Source organism: Ceratotherium simum, chromosome 10, assembly GCF_057802395.1.
Source record: "Ceratotherium simum simum isolate JZ-2026a chromosome 10, ASM5780239v1, whole genome shotgun sequence".
Classification (NCBI taxonomy): Eukaryota; Metazoa; Chordata; class Mammalia; order Perissodactyla; family Rhinocerotidae; genus Ceratotherium; species Ceratotherium simum.
Genome location: NC_141909.1, coordinates 54241629 through 54258473, shown reverse-complemented (window position 1 = coordinate 54258473; position 16845 = coordinate 54241629). Strand labels below are relative to the sequence as shown.

Genomic DNA, 16845 nt, shown 5'->3' with positions numbered 1-16845 from the left:
TGACTCCAAAATGGGGGTGAGGCGGAGACTATAAAAGACATTCTAGGGGTAATAAAGGAAATCTGAGTGTCTCTGGGTATTAGATATAAGGGAATTATATTTAATTTTCTCGAATGTGATAATGGCATTATTGTTATGTGGGAGGATGTTGTTATTCCTGGTAGAAGCATGTGCAAATGTTCAGCAGTGAAGAGACATTAAGACCAAAACTTTCAAATAGTTCTGCCAAAAAGTAAATACACACAGCAAATAAGACAAAATACTAATAACTGTTGAATAGGGATGGTCGGTGTGCAGGTTTATGTACGGGTGTACTATGCTTTTTACTTTTCTATATGTTTGAAATTTTTCATAATGAAACGTTAGGAAAATTAAATAGGGTAGAAAGCATAGCTTTCTGCTTTTCACAATATTTGATTCCCAATAAATATTCAGTGCATCTCTACTGTTAACGCAAAGTGAAGTGAAATCTAGAGAATTCAAGTACACCTTTCAATTTCCACATAGGCCAACAGGCAAGTTTTTGTCATTCACCTATACAAAGCAAAGGCATCAAAAGTGGTGTAAGTGTGTGCATAATACATACATGTAAACAATATACAATATTTAGAGTCACATACTTTTATCCAAGGGTTTCCAAGCGTTCAAGTGAACTCACATCAAATCTTTATTGCATGCCTAATAAGGATAATGTGCTGAATAACAAAAGACATTAAAATGATTCTAGTATGAAATTTCAGATGCAGCCTAATTCCACAATTTCAGGCATATATTGGTAAATTCAAGTCAAACAGGTATGTAGCATTATTCCTAAAGAACATGGTCACTAGCTCACTATTAATATTTTGTATATATATTACCTAGTTATAATTATTAATTTAAAGCAAGCACTACAATTTAATTATTAATTTAAAGCTATGGGTCTAATTGCTAATCTGAAAAAAGTATAGTACACTACAGTTCACAAAAAGTAGAAACAGAGAAAATAGCTTTTATTGTACTTTTTTCAAATTAAAAAGTGGACTGATTAAGTTCAAAGGTAATTTACCTGAAAACATATGGAGCATATTACTTAAAAATCTAATTACCATACCGTTTAAAAATAAGTTTACTTTCTGTTTTCCCACTTTGCAGGCAACCTGTAGATTTGAGAAACATTCCCTTACAGTTAACAGTCAAACCCAAACATTTCTTAGCTCTCTGAAGGAAGGAGTGACTAGATGAAAAACCAGGCCTGGAAGCTTATGAGAACACCAACAATTAGTAGTTGGAAAGAAGATCAGCAAAGGAGACAAGAGTTACCATAAGAGAGAAGGAAAGCAAGAAAAACGCTGTAACGAAAGAAGTCAAAGCCCTTCTTAACCTGTGACGACTGCTCAACAGTGTCATATAATACACAAGATGAAGCCTAGGAAAAGGGTTAACAAAGACTGCTAATGATCCTCCAGCATCCGTTCTCTCCTTCTTCCTTTAAGTAACACCACCAAAGTTTTAGCAAAGACAAAAAATTTCAAGAAACAGAAGGGTAACCAAATTGTCTTAAGGGAGGAAGAGAAGGGCTTCTTCCTCAGATTAGAAAGAAGAAAGGATCAAGACTCATATTTCATTTGCTCCCTACTGATAATCCAACACCTAACATAAGACCTGGCATATAATAAGCACTTAAAATTATATTTGCTGAATGAATGAATGAATGGTAATGTTTTGGAGTAAAGCTACAGGTATATAAAAAATTTTATACCTGATGCTTATATTGCTAAAAAGAAGATGGAAAACTATCTGCTGAGAAGCAACTGGGGAGGCAATTGTATTCTTTGGGAAATAAGGTTCATTGTCTTCATGATTTCATATCACTATTTTCATACACGCCAATCTTTGCAGTATATTTTAATGTTACTAACTTCAATAATGAGATTCACTTAAAAACAACATCATAGCTGCTTACCAAAAAAAAGATCAATATTTTTATTAAAACTATGACTAAAAGGAACCTAATATAGTGAACTTACTTTTCTGACAGATGCTCTAGTCTTCACGTGACTGTTTCTGAAAGTCTGGAAAGTCGCCATAACTATATTGCTGTTGTATATAATCAATGAAGAGTTAATCCATAGAACACCTAAAGAAAACACATGAGAAGAAAACAACTAATTTACTGATCTTAGTGATTCAGGCAAGCATTTTGTCCTAAAATATTTTGTTTAAATTCAATCATTTGAAAAAAAAGAAAACATAAACAAAAATTCTGAGCCATAAAAATTTACTTAGCAATCCAACATGAATATTTGAAAAATATATGAATATTGGTACCTTAATGAGATACCAAATTATTACAAAAATCTTATTTTCAGGTTCAAAATTATAGTTTATCTATTCATCTCACCACCCTTTTTTATTACAAATAAGAAAATATCTGAAAGCTTCAACAAGAAATATTTGGAAAACATTTTAAAATCTAAAATAGAGAATATCACAAAAAGAATCCCAGCCTTCTTGCCTCCCAAAAGTCACTCTATCCCTATAGCAACAACAAATACTCTAGACATTCTTATTTCTTGGGCAGAAAGGTTTGATAATATATGAATGAGAATATGAAATCTGTACATATCAAATTAGATCAGATAAACAAAATCAAATTCCTTACACAGGAATCTTAACAGAATACCAATGACTAGAGTCCAAAAAACATCCAAGTTAAATGATTAATAGTACTTAAAACACATGTACACAAATGTGTACACATGCACACACACACATTATCTTAGGAGAAACTCTAAAACTAAGTCTTAACTTTTTAATGACCCTTTAATAAAATACCTTTGAGGGAACTCTCACACACTGCTGGTAGGAGTGCAAACTGGTGCAGCCACTATGGAAAACAGTATGGAGATTCCTCAAAAAATTAAGAATAGAACTACCACATGATCGAGCTATTCCACTGCTGGGTATTTATCCAAAGAACATGAAAACACAAATATGTAAAGATATATGCACCCCTATGTTCACTGCAGCATCATTCACAATAGCCAAGGCTAGGAAGCAAACTAGGTGCCCATCAGGGGACAAATGGATAAAGTAGATGTGGTATATATACATAATGGAATACTACTCAGCCATAAAAAAGGATGCAATCTGACCATTTGTGACAACATGGATACACCTTGATGGTATTACACTAAATGAAATAAGTCAGAGGGAGAAAGTCAAATACCATATGATCTCATTCATAAACAGAAGATAAAAACAATAAATAAACACATAGAGACAGAGATTGGATTGGTGGTTACCAGTGGGGAAGGGGGGTGGGAGGAAGGCAAAAGGGGTGATTAGGCACATGTGTATGGTGATGGATTCTAATTAGTCTTTCAGTGGTGCACATGATGTAATCTACACAGAAATCAAAATATAATGATGTACACCCAAAATTTATATAATGTTATAAACCAATGTTACTGCAATAAAAAAAATAAGAATAAAAAATTAATAAAATACTTTTAAGAGCTTAAATCAACTTGGGCATTAACCATTCAGTATCCACATTTGACCACAGTAACTCATCCACTCATTCAAAATCTATGTGCACTAGATGCTACGAATAGAGGGGAGAATAAGGTAGATATCACCCTCTTGGGTACAGAGCCTTGCAGGGAAAACGTTTTATTATAATGAAGGGTGAGAGTGGGAAGTGAATTCTAATATATAACTAAACAATTTGAATCAATAAAGATGTAAGAAATGGTTAGTTAGTTTCAGTCAAACTGGCCTTGTCACGAATTATTTAGTAGAGGTTTTCAAGACATTTGGTTAATATAAATTTATACTACAAAGGGGTTTACATGCAAAACCAAACTTCAACCTAGTCCCCATCAGAACTGCAAAAAAAACCTTTAATTTTATTGGGGTTCTAATTTTATATTCTTTCACTATAGAGATACAACTGAAGTGTGTGTGCATGTATACACACACCTCCCTTTAGAGATTTCTGGAATGTAATTTTTAGACAAATAATTATGATGGATTTCTATTCTGAACTAAGATAAATCCTAGCGATCTCTTTAACAAGAAAATTTGATTCATGACTGGAATTGAAGCAGGATTGTGAGCAAGGCAAGGGAGGCCCAACAGCACAAGACAAAGAGCGATACACCAAGATTGAGAAGAGTACCATTTGTGGCCCTGCTTTCTCTCTCATTAGCTTTGCCTCCTCTAGGTAAATTGCAATATCTCTGGATCTGTTTCCTCGATTACCCTACTTACCAGACAAGTTTATTGTAAGAACCAAAGGGAAAATAATTTATAGGAAGCACCTTGGAAACTATAAAACACAGGTAAAAGAAAAATTATTTACTTACAAACCAAAATTCTCAAAACAAGGTGTAAATATAAAGGTAAATATAAATATGTGGCCAAAGCAAGAAAACAATCGTTTTATTTGTCCCAGGCCAACTCACTCTCCTTTTTCCCAAAGTTCTCTTCAACTGCCAGAAACCCTCAGAGGCAAATGGACTTGCCTCAAACTTCACATAAAACACACAAAATATAGAGCTGAACACAAGAGCTCCAGAAAAGTGAACTCTCAAACTCGGCTCCTAAGTAAACTGGCACTGCCTTTCTCGAGGGCAATTTTGTGATGCATGTCTAAACCCCTAAAATATTCCTACTCTATGACACAATTCTACTTCCAGGAATTCATCAAAGGAAACAATGATCCTGGAGCATCCAGGGTTCTAATGAGAGCTTATAGAGCACCGAGCACTTTGCTAAGAGATTTTATGTTAACATCTCACTTAATCCTTAGTACTGGCATAGTAGTACTCCACTTTTACAATGAGAAAAACTGAGGCAAGGGGAAGTGAAGCAATTCGCCCAGGCCCACACAGTAAGCAGTAGAGCTGAGATTGAAATCCCAATCTTCAAACTCTAGCACCCAAGCTCTTAACCCCTCCTCTGTAGCATACAAAGGATTGAAAAGCTGTTCATCACACTTTATGACAGAGAGAAATAAGAAGCACTCTAGACGCCAGAAACAGGAGAGTGACTGAATCACCCAAAGTGCATTCCCACAATGACATGATGGCAGCCATTAAAAACAACGACAAAGGCCAGAGGAAAGATACACAAAGTATCTTTACTTTCTCTGACTCCTGAAAGAGTGGAGTTGGGAAAAGAGATGGGAAACAGCAATTATCTTTGCAGCTGTTGACTAAAGTCAATATGAGCAAAGATTAAACACTAACTCATTGACGGCTTCACCAGGAGAGAAACTGACCAATTACCTAGATGAGCTGCTCACGGGAAGGTGCGACATGGCATGCCCCTGAGGCAGAAGAAACAGTTACAGGAGGTTGAGGGGAGGCCAGGGTGCTCTAAGACATCCAGATTTGACACCTCTTGCTACCCCAGTTCTCTTTACCTACAATATTCCTGAATAGCAGACCGAGGTAGAACACTCTTTTCAAAGTTGAGTACCAAAGCAAATGGAATCCAATATGGACCTATGAAGGAACATTAAAAACACAGACACACATAGGAAGAAATACACTAAAGAAAGATAAAACAATCCAGGCAAACATAATCATGCCACCCAAAATTCACATTATCTATTTTCAGAGTAGTGCCTCAGAATTAGTATTAATAAAAAAGAAACTAAATTTAATCCCGTATTTACACTCCGCTTCATTCATTGAAGAACACATATTTACTCTATTCTAGTCCATCATTTTGTGTTTAACTTAAAACATAAGTAAATACTATCTGTAAGAGATATCTGTGCAGTGGTCCATAAAAGCGAATCCAACATGAGATGACGTGACTCGTACTTCTGGTAAAGCAAAGAAAAAAACTCATCTTTGGAAATGATGCAAAGACAGACGGGGGGAGAAAGGTAACAGAGACGGTTTCTTCACCATCCCATGTAATTAGAGAGAACGTAGTTTTAGACAGATTTCAGCAGAGGAGCAAAAATACAGTATTTTCCCCTAGGACATCTTTGTGTTACAAATAATAAACTTTTCACTTAATGCTTTTTTGCTTTGTGCCCTATTCTGGGAGAATAAACAAGAGTCCTAAGCAGGGAATAACTGTGTTTCTCTATAGTCAAAGAAATTATGTGAACCTAGATCATTTTTTAAAAAGCAGATCAGAGACAAGAAAGTACAGGTGGACAAGGCAAACAACTGAACAATAAGCTGCTAGAACTCAGGAAAGACACAGAAAATACAAACAATACCATGAAATAAATGAAATCCCAACAGAAGCAGCAAAAAAGCAGAATAGATGCAGCTAAAAACACTGGAACACCAAGGAAGTTTTAAGAAATATCACAGAATTCAAAAGAAAACAAATGAAAGCAATTACAGGAACAATTAAAAAAGAGTACAGACAACAGAGATATGGGACACTTTGAATAAATCACACCTATCCTTTGATCCTGCGATTTCACTTCTTAAAATTTATCCTACATATATACTTGCACGAAATTCACGAAGATGTATGTGAAAGAATACTCACTGAAATAAAATAAAATTAAACTAAAAATAATCTAGAAGCCCATGAATTCAAACAAATTATAATACCTTCATATGACTGATTATTACCCAAGTGATGGAAAGAGCTGATCAATACATACTGACATGACAGCATGTCCACAAAATATTAAGGGGAAAAGCAAGTTACAGAAGAGTGATTTAAAAAAACATTATGTACACACACAACTCTGACACATGTATGCTTGTGTTTGTACATGACTAGGAAATATTATGATGGATACAGACTAAACTCATGACAACTGGGATTTTTTTAATGCTATAAAATGTCATATACCTATAATATGGGAAGATGATAGATTATTAAGTAAAATAAGGCAGGTTTCAGCATGTTCACATTATACCATTTTACGTAAAATCTATATTATTACAAGTATGTATTTATATATGCGATACAAAAGATGGGTATAAATATTGGTTTTATCTGGGTAGATGCAATTAACATGTGTTTATTTTCCTGGATGTGCATAAATTCTTTTATGATAAGAAAAAAAATATTTCCCAAGTCTTTGCTCCTCTCCTCTGGCCTAAGAAATGTTCCAATCAGCACCATCTATTTCTCGACCTTTTTATAGCATGAGTTAACCCAGGCCAAGGAGTCTCTGAAACACATTCCTAGCCTTCCATCAACAATATTGTCCTATCTTGACTCTCTTCCTACTGCACTGGCTCTCAAACTTCAGTACACGTACAGACCAGCTTACTTCTAACACACACACACACACACACACCCCCCCCAGAAGATCCAGATTCAGAAGATCTACATAGAACCCAGAAATGTGTATTTTTAACAAGTCCCCTATGTGATTTCTGATTGAGAAACACTTGTCCATCTGTCTAGCCATTAGATTAGTCTCTTCCCCTAAATTCTTTCACAATTTGTGACTCAAATACTAATATTTTCTAACCTTCATCCTTGTCCTCTTTGGTGCTCATTCTATTTAGTCTTCCAAGGATACTTTATTTCTACCTCTTGTTTTAACTATGCAAATAACTCCCCAAGGTATATCTTCAGTTCAGTTTTTGCACCTGAGTTTCAGTTCCTCATATCTAATTTTCTATTAGATACTTCTAACTAAACAACCCAGTTATTCCAAAATTAGTATATCCAAAAACAGAATAAAATTTTCTCTCTAAACAATCTCCTCCTATATTCCCTATTTCAGTAAGAGCCAGTAAACCAGTAGGCCAAGTATGAAACTGAATCCCTACAAACTACCCTACCTAGAAAATCTCCAAGTCCTGACCCTTCAACCTCCTAAACGTCCCTCAATTCTAACCTCTCTTCCATCAGCTGAACTTTTACTTACTCTTCATGCACCAGTTCCAGGATCTCCCTCCTTAAGGAACGCTTGACTCATCTCCTTTATCCCTCCTTGCCCAAACAGTAGCCACCCTCCTTTATGCTCCCAAAGTGGTTCGTCCTTCATTCTTTTGGTGCCAGTGTTTGCATGCTTCGCTCCTATTGTGAGTTCCTTGAGGACAACAGTGCTTTACTGTATTTGTACTCTAATACAGAAGGCATCCAAACATCTGCTGAATTAATAAAGTAATAGAGCAGAGTATGCCTTTGTTTAAATGGATATTTCTACATTTAATGAATTATCTGTGAAAATACAATTAAGATTTTCCAATAATTTCTAATTTTATAATATTTGGGAACATAATTATAATAAATGCTCCAAATATACATTTTGGCCAAATCCCAAATGGTAAAGTGTTAAAAATTAATATTCTGTTGAATACAGCTACAACAAAATGGGCCAAAATATGAGAAACATTGGTTTTCAAACATTAGACAACAGGTAACACAAGACTATGATCCCTGAGAGAAGGGAAACACTGGCTGCCAGCTACTTCCAGGTCCCAACACACGGAGAGGAAAGCCAAGCAGTCTGGCAGTCCCTTCCAGCTGCAGAGACAGAGAACAGAGTTTGGGAAGGCCAGGGTGGCCAGAATTTGCAGGGCAGAGTACTGGAGGGAGAGCTCAGAAAGAGTGAGGGCTTCAGAGACGTGCAGATGGGCTCCCCTAGAGTCCTTGGCCAAACACTGATCTGTGCCAAGCATCCTGAGGTTGGGGAAATAACTACCAAGGAGCAGTAAGCCAACAATACCTGGAGCCAGACAAGGCTTGCAACAGTGTGCACGCCCACCAACCAGACTGGAAAAACCTTGTAATATATCAGACAATGGATGGATTCCTCAGAAGGAAATTGCCTTAGGTGGGGGACTAAGCACTACACTAAAGGCCATTCTGGACTCACCCTAACAAAGCTTAAAGGCAAGCCTCAAAACAATCCAACAGATTCCAAATAACCTAACTGTGCACCCCAACTAAATCCCACAGTGTTAAGGAATACAACAAAATCAAGCACACGATAGCATAAAACTCAGTGGCTGGCATACAATAAAAAAATTACCAGATACGCAAAGGTGGAGAAAAATATGACCCATAACCAGGAGAAAAAAAGTCATTAAGTATAGACCCAGAAATGACAGAGATGATGAAATGAACAGAAAATGTTAAAACTATACTATAAATATGTTCCATACATTCAAGAAGAGACAGGAAAACATGATCATGGTAAGGAGAGCAACAGAAGACATAAGAGACTCAAACTGAAATCTAGAGATGAAAATAAAATACATCTAAAAAAAAACATACTGATACAATTAACATAAGATTAGACACTTCAAGAGAAAAGTTCATCAACTTGAAGACACAGCAATAGAAACTATCCAAAATGCAGCACAGAGAGAAGAAACTTAAAAACAAACAAACAATAACAACAAAAAACCTCACCAGTGACTTACTCTAAAAGGTGACTAATTGGAGTTCCAAAAAGTGTGGGTGGGGGGTAGTATATGCAGAAAAAATGACCCAGAATTTCCCAAATTTGACAAAAACCATCAACTAACAGGTCCAAGGAAGATCAACAAACCCAAAGAAGAATAAACATAAGGAAAACCACACCAAGGCACATCATAACCAAATTGCTGAAAATCAGTGATAAAGAGGAAAATCTTAAAAGCAACCAGAGATAAAAGCACACATCATATACAGAGGAACAAGGACAGACGGACTTCTTGGAGGAAACTATGCAAGCTATAAACTAAGACAATGGAGCAACATCTTTAAAGTACTGAAAGGAAAAAAAAAGTGTCAACCCAGATATCCATACCCAATGAAAACATCTTTCCAAATTAAGGCAAAATAAGTTTATTCAAATTAAAAAATGCTGTGAGAATTCATCACCAGCTGACCATGACTAAAATTACTGCTAAAGGAAATTCTTCAGGCAAAAGAAAAACAATACCAGATGGAAATTTGGAATTAAATGAAGGAATACAGTACCCAAAATGGTAAATATTAGGATAAAAATAAAAGATATTGTCTCCTTTTTTAAATCCTTTTTAAAAATAACCATTTAAACTAAAAATAACAACAATGTATTATGGAGTTTACAACATGCATAGAAGTGAAATGTATGATGCATTATCACAAAGGATGCGGTGGGTGGGAGATGAAAAAATACTGGTGTACGCTTCCTACACTATAAGAGGAGTGATATTGATAAGTTAAAGTTATCTTGTAAACCCCAGAGCAACCATCAAAAATATAAAACAGAATCATACCTAATAAGCAAACAGTGGCCTGAAGGTGATGCTATATCCCTTTTTTGCAGATGAGGAAGCTAAAGGCTCACCTTCACAGGATTGCTATAAGAATGCAAGGAAATAATATACGTAAAAACAGTACCTAATACAACAGGAACTCAAATGCTAGCTCCTTCCTTGGGTACAGACCTGCTGTTTGACTCATACAATCTAAAAATACCACAGCTAGCAGTTACTATTTTGTTTTGTCTTTCAAAACAATAATCAATCATATAAAAAAGTTTGGAGTATGACCTAATTCATTATCTATTAAGATCATTTGCTTCTCTATAATTTTTGCCCTTTTTCTTTTTCCTGAATCAACCACATTCCTGCATTCACAATACATTTTGTCTGTACTTCTACAGGGTTTCTCAATCTCAGCGTTATTGACATTTTGGGTCAGATTAAGTCTCTGTTGTCGGGGGCTGTGTGGTGCATTGTTGGACATTTAGCAGCATCCTTAGCCTCTACCCACTAGATGCCAGTAGCACCAAAAATGTCTCCAAACATTGCCAAATATCCCCGGGATGTTGGGTCCAAATTGCCATAGCTCTGTTTTAACACTTGAGACCATAGTGCCCATCTAACAGGGAAATTTATACAAATCAATGCCCTGCAATGGACTGTAAGTACTTAAGGAACTTCAATGCATACACTCACCAAGTATCTAAGTAACAGTGACTGGGATACAACAGTGAAAAGTCCCTGCTCTCACGGAGCTTCCATTCTAGGGCCACACCTTATTCTTCTCTGCATTCCCCAAGGGCCTCACCCATAATAGAGAACCATGCATTTATCTAATTGAACAAGCTGCAAGGGGAAGGGAAACTTCATCAAGGACGTGAATTTCAGAGGAGCATTTGGAGGGAAGAGTGATTTAAAGAGAAAATAGTTGGGGCCACCTACCCAATGACTTTTTGAAAAATTAATTCAGGGATATTTGTTCTGCTGCCCTTGTTTTCTCAAGCTTTCATGGAGAAAAGTTACCGGTCCTCCTACTGCATTCCAGGTTGGGATCTACTTCTTCTAAAGTATGTTTGAACCTTGCCAGTCACTGATATTTCAAATAACATGGGCCTAATTGACAAAGTACTAAGTGTGAACTGGTATGACTCCAAAACTCCCCGTATACCAACAATAAACACAACTTGAAAAAAAAATAAGCTAAAATCTTGAGCCTGTGCTGTCACTGTGAATATGCTGCCTAGAAGCTGAAATAATGTTCTTAATCTTATACATAACCCCATCTACAAGACTATTTTTAACCAAAAATATGCTCAGAATGTTAACCCAGGAACACATTTCTCTTTATCAGTGACATCTGCGACTCAATGACTTGAAGAGTACATTGCCAAGAAGGCATTTGCAAATAGCTCTTGCAAATAGTCATAAGGTTCTACCCTAAGCTGCCAGTAGCAGGAATGAATGAATGGATCTGCTCTGCAGACAGTCCAGCACTTGGCACATAAGAGGCATCCTGTAAGCCTGTGCAGAACCTATTAACTAACAGGATAAGTAAAGCATAAAAAAAAAAAAAAGAGTGTGAAGGATAACTTTAAGGTTTCAAGCTTGGGGAGCTAGAAGAAAAGTGGAGCTTTTACCAATTACAGGGTAACTAGAAGATACTGTTTTATGTCATTATAATATCCAAAAGACACCTAAAAAATATACATTTAGTTGAGGTGGTCAGAGCTACAGATGTTGCTCTAGGAAACATCTGCATATACAGAGCTTGAAAGCTGATCCATTATAAAGAGTTCCCAGGAAGGTAAACAAAGAATCACAAACAAGTAGCAGGCTGAACAGCAGGCGAGGTAGAGATTTAGAAGAATTTAGTGTCACTGAAGTCAAGACATAGTTTTAAGTATGGTGTGGTCAGCACTAGACTTCCAGGGTATTTTCATCTCTAAATGCTGTAGGTGTCTGTATCACAGTACCTGCCACGTACTATGCACTCACTACTAATAATACCACATCCTTACATTGTGCCAGTCAGGCACTGCTTAATTGCTGTCAAACAGAACTCACACAACAGAAGTTGCTGTTATACCCATTTTACATATAAGGAAACTGAGGCACAAAACATTTACGCAATTTGCCCTAACTCACACACCTAGGAGAATGTGTTTTGAAAGAGACCACTGCTGAGAGCAAGTTCAAAGTAGTGCTAGGGGAAAAACTCAAACTGCAGGATGTTCAAGTACCCCAGAGATACCCACCACTTCCTCCCCATCCACACCCCATTTATCAAAGAACTTGCAGTACCCAGTTTAAAAAACTGTGAGACATACCTAAGTCTCTTCCCCATCCATTTTCCCATCCCATCTTCCCCCAGCCTCAGCCAACTGGACTGGAAGGAGATACCCGACCACCTGGGTCATCTCTCCAGAAATTCAGAATTAAGATCTGGAGATATCTGTGGAGGACCATGCCGCAAAATCAAAGTGAGTCTGGTGTTGGCACCACAGCAAACCAAAGTTATGGGGAAGCAGAAACCAAGAGCTTTAAAGAGAGAGCTGATCTGAAAGAAAATGCAACAGACATAACAGAGTACAGAGTAGCAGAGACATAAGACCACGTGCTCCAGAGAAAAACTAGAAGAGTAACCGCCCGAAGATTCTCTGGTTCCCAGGACACTGAGCTGGACTTCATGCAATGGACTTCAGAGGTAGTCCTCCAACTGTATGAAAAACGCTTTTTTTAAGTAAGTTAATTCAAATGAGTTTTTCTTCCTTGCAATCAAATCACCCTCAAGCCATTAAAAGAGGTCCAAGAAAAAATACTGAGTAAGCAGCTACTATGTACTTCAAAATAACTTTTCGAGGTATTTTAACTCTCATGTCAGGCATGAGGAAAAAGGGGCTCAGTGATATTAACTAACAGAGCTGCCTGACTCCAAAACCCGAACTCTTTTCACTATTTTCACTATACCTCATTTTCACTCAAGTTAACACCCAATGTGTTCCAGGCCACCATGCCATTTATCTTATTCTTTCCCATGAAACATTCTCAGATTAATCCAAAAATGTTTTCTCCTTTTATCCTGTCCAGTCTCTAATCTATACATTTGAAATGTCTTAAGTACTGAAAAATAAAATGAACTTTTATATATAAAGATGAGTAGCAGAATGAAGACATTTGAATCTGTTTGGTCTGTTTTTAAACAGATAAAGTATTTTTCTTTCCTTTCCCTACTTTACCAGTTTATACACCCTTAACTAAAGCCTAGGCTAAGCTTAATCTTTTCCTGACCTGCCCCACCCCTCATTCCCTCTAAGCGGTTGATTTTATTACTAAAATGGAGGCCACTTCACAGAAAAAGAATAAATTCATTTTACCTAAATAATTATCCTACCCAAAGTTACTTCAATTTCTTTTCAAAAGCAAGACAAAACAAATATCTACATCCTAAAAGCCTGAAACCCTTGCCAAAAGGTCGTAAGGACCAGCAAAAAATGCTATTTTTCTATATCTGAAAATCAGTTTGCCAAGATGGAATGGGACAAAACTTTTTAAATCTAGACTGGTCCCTTTTGCCCATTCTCAAAAAGACATTTCTTAAGTTTTTCACATTTTCTCCAAGTATAGACAGAACTCCTCTGCCTATTTATAACTGGAAATTTCCCTAAAAATGACCTATAATGTATCATCTGATTTGATTTCCTTTTCCAGACAGTAAGTTCCTGAAATTAAAAAAACAAAAAAAACCCAGCAACATTAAATGTACTATCCTTCTTCCAGCCTCTAAAAGCAAGGGAGGACTTCAGCTTCTAGACTCACCCCAGGAGCTGGGAAGCTAGGGAACTCCTCATTGTGGTTCAGGGTCTTGGGCAAGTCCCATAACAATAGTTCACTTACGTGGGTACATACACTAATCACTAGTTACCAGTCAGCTTGGGAACCCATTTGTTCTGATTGCCTTACATTCTCTGATCTCTCATAAACTGCTGTTACTCACAGCTACAATTAACAGTGAAATTCATCTTCAACCCTTGGGTCAGTTCTGCCAGAAGGAACATAAAAAAGTATAACCAGTACTACTTGAATAGTACTACTTGTACAAATACTATTTGACCAGGTATTTTAAAAGATTCATTAAATTGCACTATTTTAACTGACACTAATCCTGCTGAGAATTGAGCTGCCATTTACCCTAAAATTATAAACAAGACATTAGAATCATCTTTGCATGACTGAGTACCCTATATTTTCCGAGTACTCTGAATTTTCTGGATATTTCCAGACATATCAAAAACAGTATCAATCAATATAACACACCTAACAAGGTGGGAAGAAGCTAAGGAAAGCTTACATGTTTTGCAAGGGACTGCATAATTACAGAGCTGAAAAGAGAAGCGGAATTTTTAACGGTGGTTTGCACTAAGACCATTAGATACGTCTCAGCAGTACTTCTCACGTTGAAATTTCTTTAACATCTTAAGCTAAACCACTTCCAGTTTAATAAGGTTTTAGAGACGAAAAGCAGAAGCAAAGAACTGTCACCAAGTCACACCCACTGTGGTGGTTTAGATGCTACTGCCATTGTCATTGGCCAACGTTTTAAATACTTTGGTCGTATCTACATTTTTTTTTTTTTTAATAAAGCAGCTTAGGTGCCTGGAATAATAGAAGTGGTATACCCAATGCATTTGGAATATGCATGGCCTATATTTAAGCCATTAACAGCCTTGGGGAAAATCTGACAGCAAATCCCAATATCAATACTCCGACGGGCTTGACGTCTTCCGTTTCTGTCACAAGATTTGGGGTGCGCCCGGTTCCAGGGCTCAGGGGTTCTGACAGTGAAGGATGCTGTTAGGGGACAAAGTGCAACGCCCTCCTCCTCCTGCATATGCTCCTGTGCGCGCAGCACGAACACAAGCTAAGCACACACACCACCACTCACCGAGAGGACCCGGCTCTGAAGCCCACTCGGGGGCCAGAAACTGAGCTTGTCATTCAAGGGCTGCAGCCCCAACGCCACACTTCGGACTCCAGAAAGACCCCTCTCGGGCCCGAAGACACTCCCCTCCCCCCGGCCCAGTGCCTTGGGCTTCCTCCCTCCGCCCCGCTCCTCCTCCCACCGCCGAGCGAAGGCGCAGCTTTGAGCAGCCCCGAAGTCAGAGCAGGGACTGCGGGCAGGCGCAGGGGCTGGGGCGCCCGAGCTGGGCCGCCCCATCAATCGCCGCCCCACACCCTGCCGCCACCCCAGCCAACGCGCTGCTGACGCCGCGGGCCGATCCGCGCCCGGCTCACCTGGGGGCCGTAGCCTCCGCAACTCACAGGCACGTAACCGGCCCGCAACGACCAGTCGCGAGAGCTGCCGAGCAAGCAGACGCCCCCTCCAGCACCGGCCCCCAGCCCTCCCCCCTCCCCGCCCCCGCCCTGCCCACCCCCGCCTTCCGCCGCCGCAGCTCCAGCCCGCTACACCACCTAGTCCCCACACCTCCCACTCACTCTCGCGAGAGGGGAGGCGCGCCTCTCGCGAGAAGACCTCCGTAACCAAGCCCGCGCAAAAGTGGGTGGGCTTTTTAAAAAGCAAAGAAGGAACAGGAAAAACGTTCCCACGTGCTCCGAGGCAGCTAGCCGCTCGACCCCGTGCGTCACGTGATGTCGAGGCAGCCTCTCCATTGGCCGGAATCCGCTCAGCCGTGGGAGCTTTAAACTCGAGGCTGACCTACGAACTTGCGGCGGACGTCTTGCGCGCTTCCTGGTCCGTTACCTTGGAAACCGTTTAACCCTTTACCCTGGCAAAATACCTAAGCCGTGGCTTGCTCTGCGGGTTTGGTTTCAGGCCCTGCCTCCTTACCTTCGACCCCTTGGTCTTACCGCCTGGGGTCAGCGGGCCTCCTTCTTCGCCACAGGCGAGCTTTGCTCTCTTCTGGTTCCCGGGGCCCCTCCCAAAGCGGCAGCCCCAGCAGATCTGACGGCCCAAGTAAGGCTCATGCTTTCGGGGTGGCTCCGCCCCTTCTCCCCAACATCTCTAGGGAGGACCACTCACAGCGCACCAGGCCAGCGGCCCTATCCGAACCTCAACAAAGCATCGAGGGATCTCCGGGCCCTAGTGCTCACCGTTGCGTCTCTACGCGGTATCAGAATCGGAAGCAAAGCATGGGTCACGAAGAAACCCAGCCCTAGATGAAAAGCTAACATACGATTTTCTCCACTTAGAATAGGAAGGGCTAGTCCCGTCAAGTTGCACAGTCTCCTCAAGGACATCTATTTCTCAAGGGTGTTAATACCTGATAGATGAGAAGGACATTTTTCAGTGTATCCTCATTATGAGTTTTGTCCTGTTTGGGAGAGAGGGGCAGGAAAAACAGGGAGCATTCGTATGTTCATGTCTTCATTCAACAAATTTTTATTAAGCTCTGTATTTGTTAGGCGCTGCTCGAGGCTGTCCATTGAGCAGCGATGAAGACAAGTGTAGGTTCTAGAGGGCTTATGGGGGAGGGGGAGAGAGAAGAAAGAAAAAACCTGTTATTGTTAAGCTGTATGCAAAGAAAATACAATAAATGATGTGATGGTGATTGTGATTGGGTGGCTACTTGAGGGGCGGCCCTTTCGAGGAGGAGATATTTAAGCAGTGATTTGTATAACGGTCATGCAAATATCAGAGGAAAGAGCATTCCAGACAAAG

At 39.1% G+C, this 16845-nt stretch overlaps 1 protein-coding gene across 5 annotated transcripts in view; it reads right to left on the bottom strand.

The window, feature by feature from the left end:
- Positions 1 to 16146, bottom strand: part of AKAP11 (A-kinase anchoring protein 11) — a 52064-nt gene extending 35918 nt beyond the window's left edge. For 3 of the 5 annotated variants that reach the window (XR_015553414.1, XM_014789958.2, XM_087436025.1), the window contains exons 1-2: positions 15462 to 15545; positions 2010 to 2119 (exon numbers count right to left, since the gene is read on the bottom strand). Coding sequence is in view for 4 of the 5 variants with exons in the window: in XM_014789958.2 (XP_014645444.2) it covers positions 2010 to 2069 (60 nt within the window). In the remaining variant the exon portion in view is untranslated. Of the gene's footprint in view, positions 1 to 2009; positions 2120 to 15111; positions 15212 to 15461; positions 15546 to 16014 lie in introns of those variants that run through there. The other 2 variants (XM_087436024.1, XM_014789959.2) reach the window with 2 other exon arrangements.
- Positions 16147 to 16845: the final 699 nt, after the last annotated feature.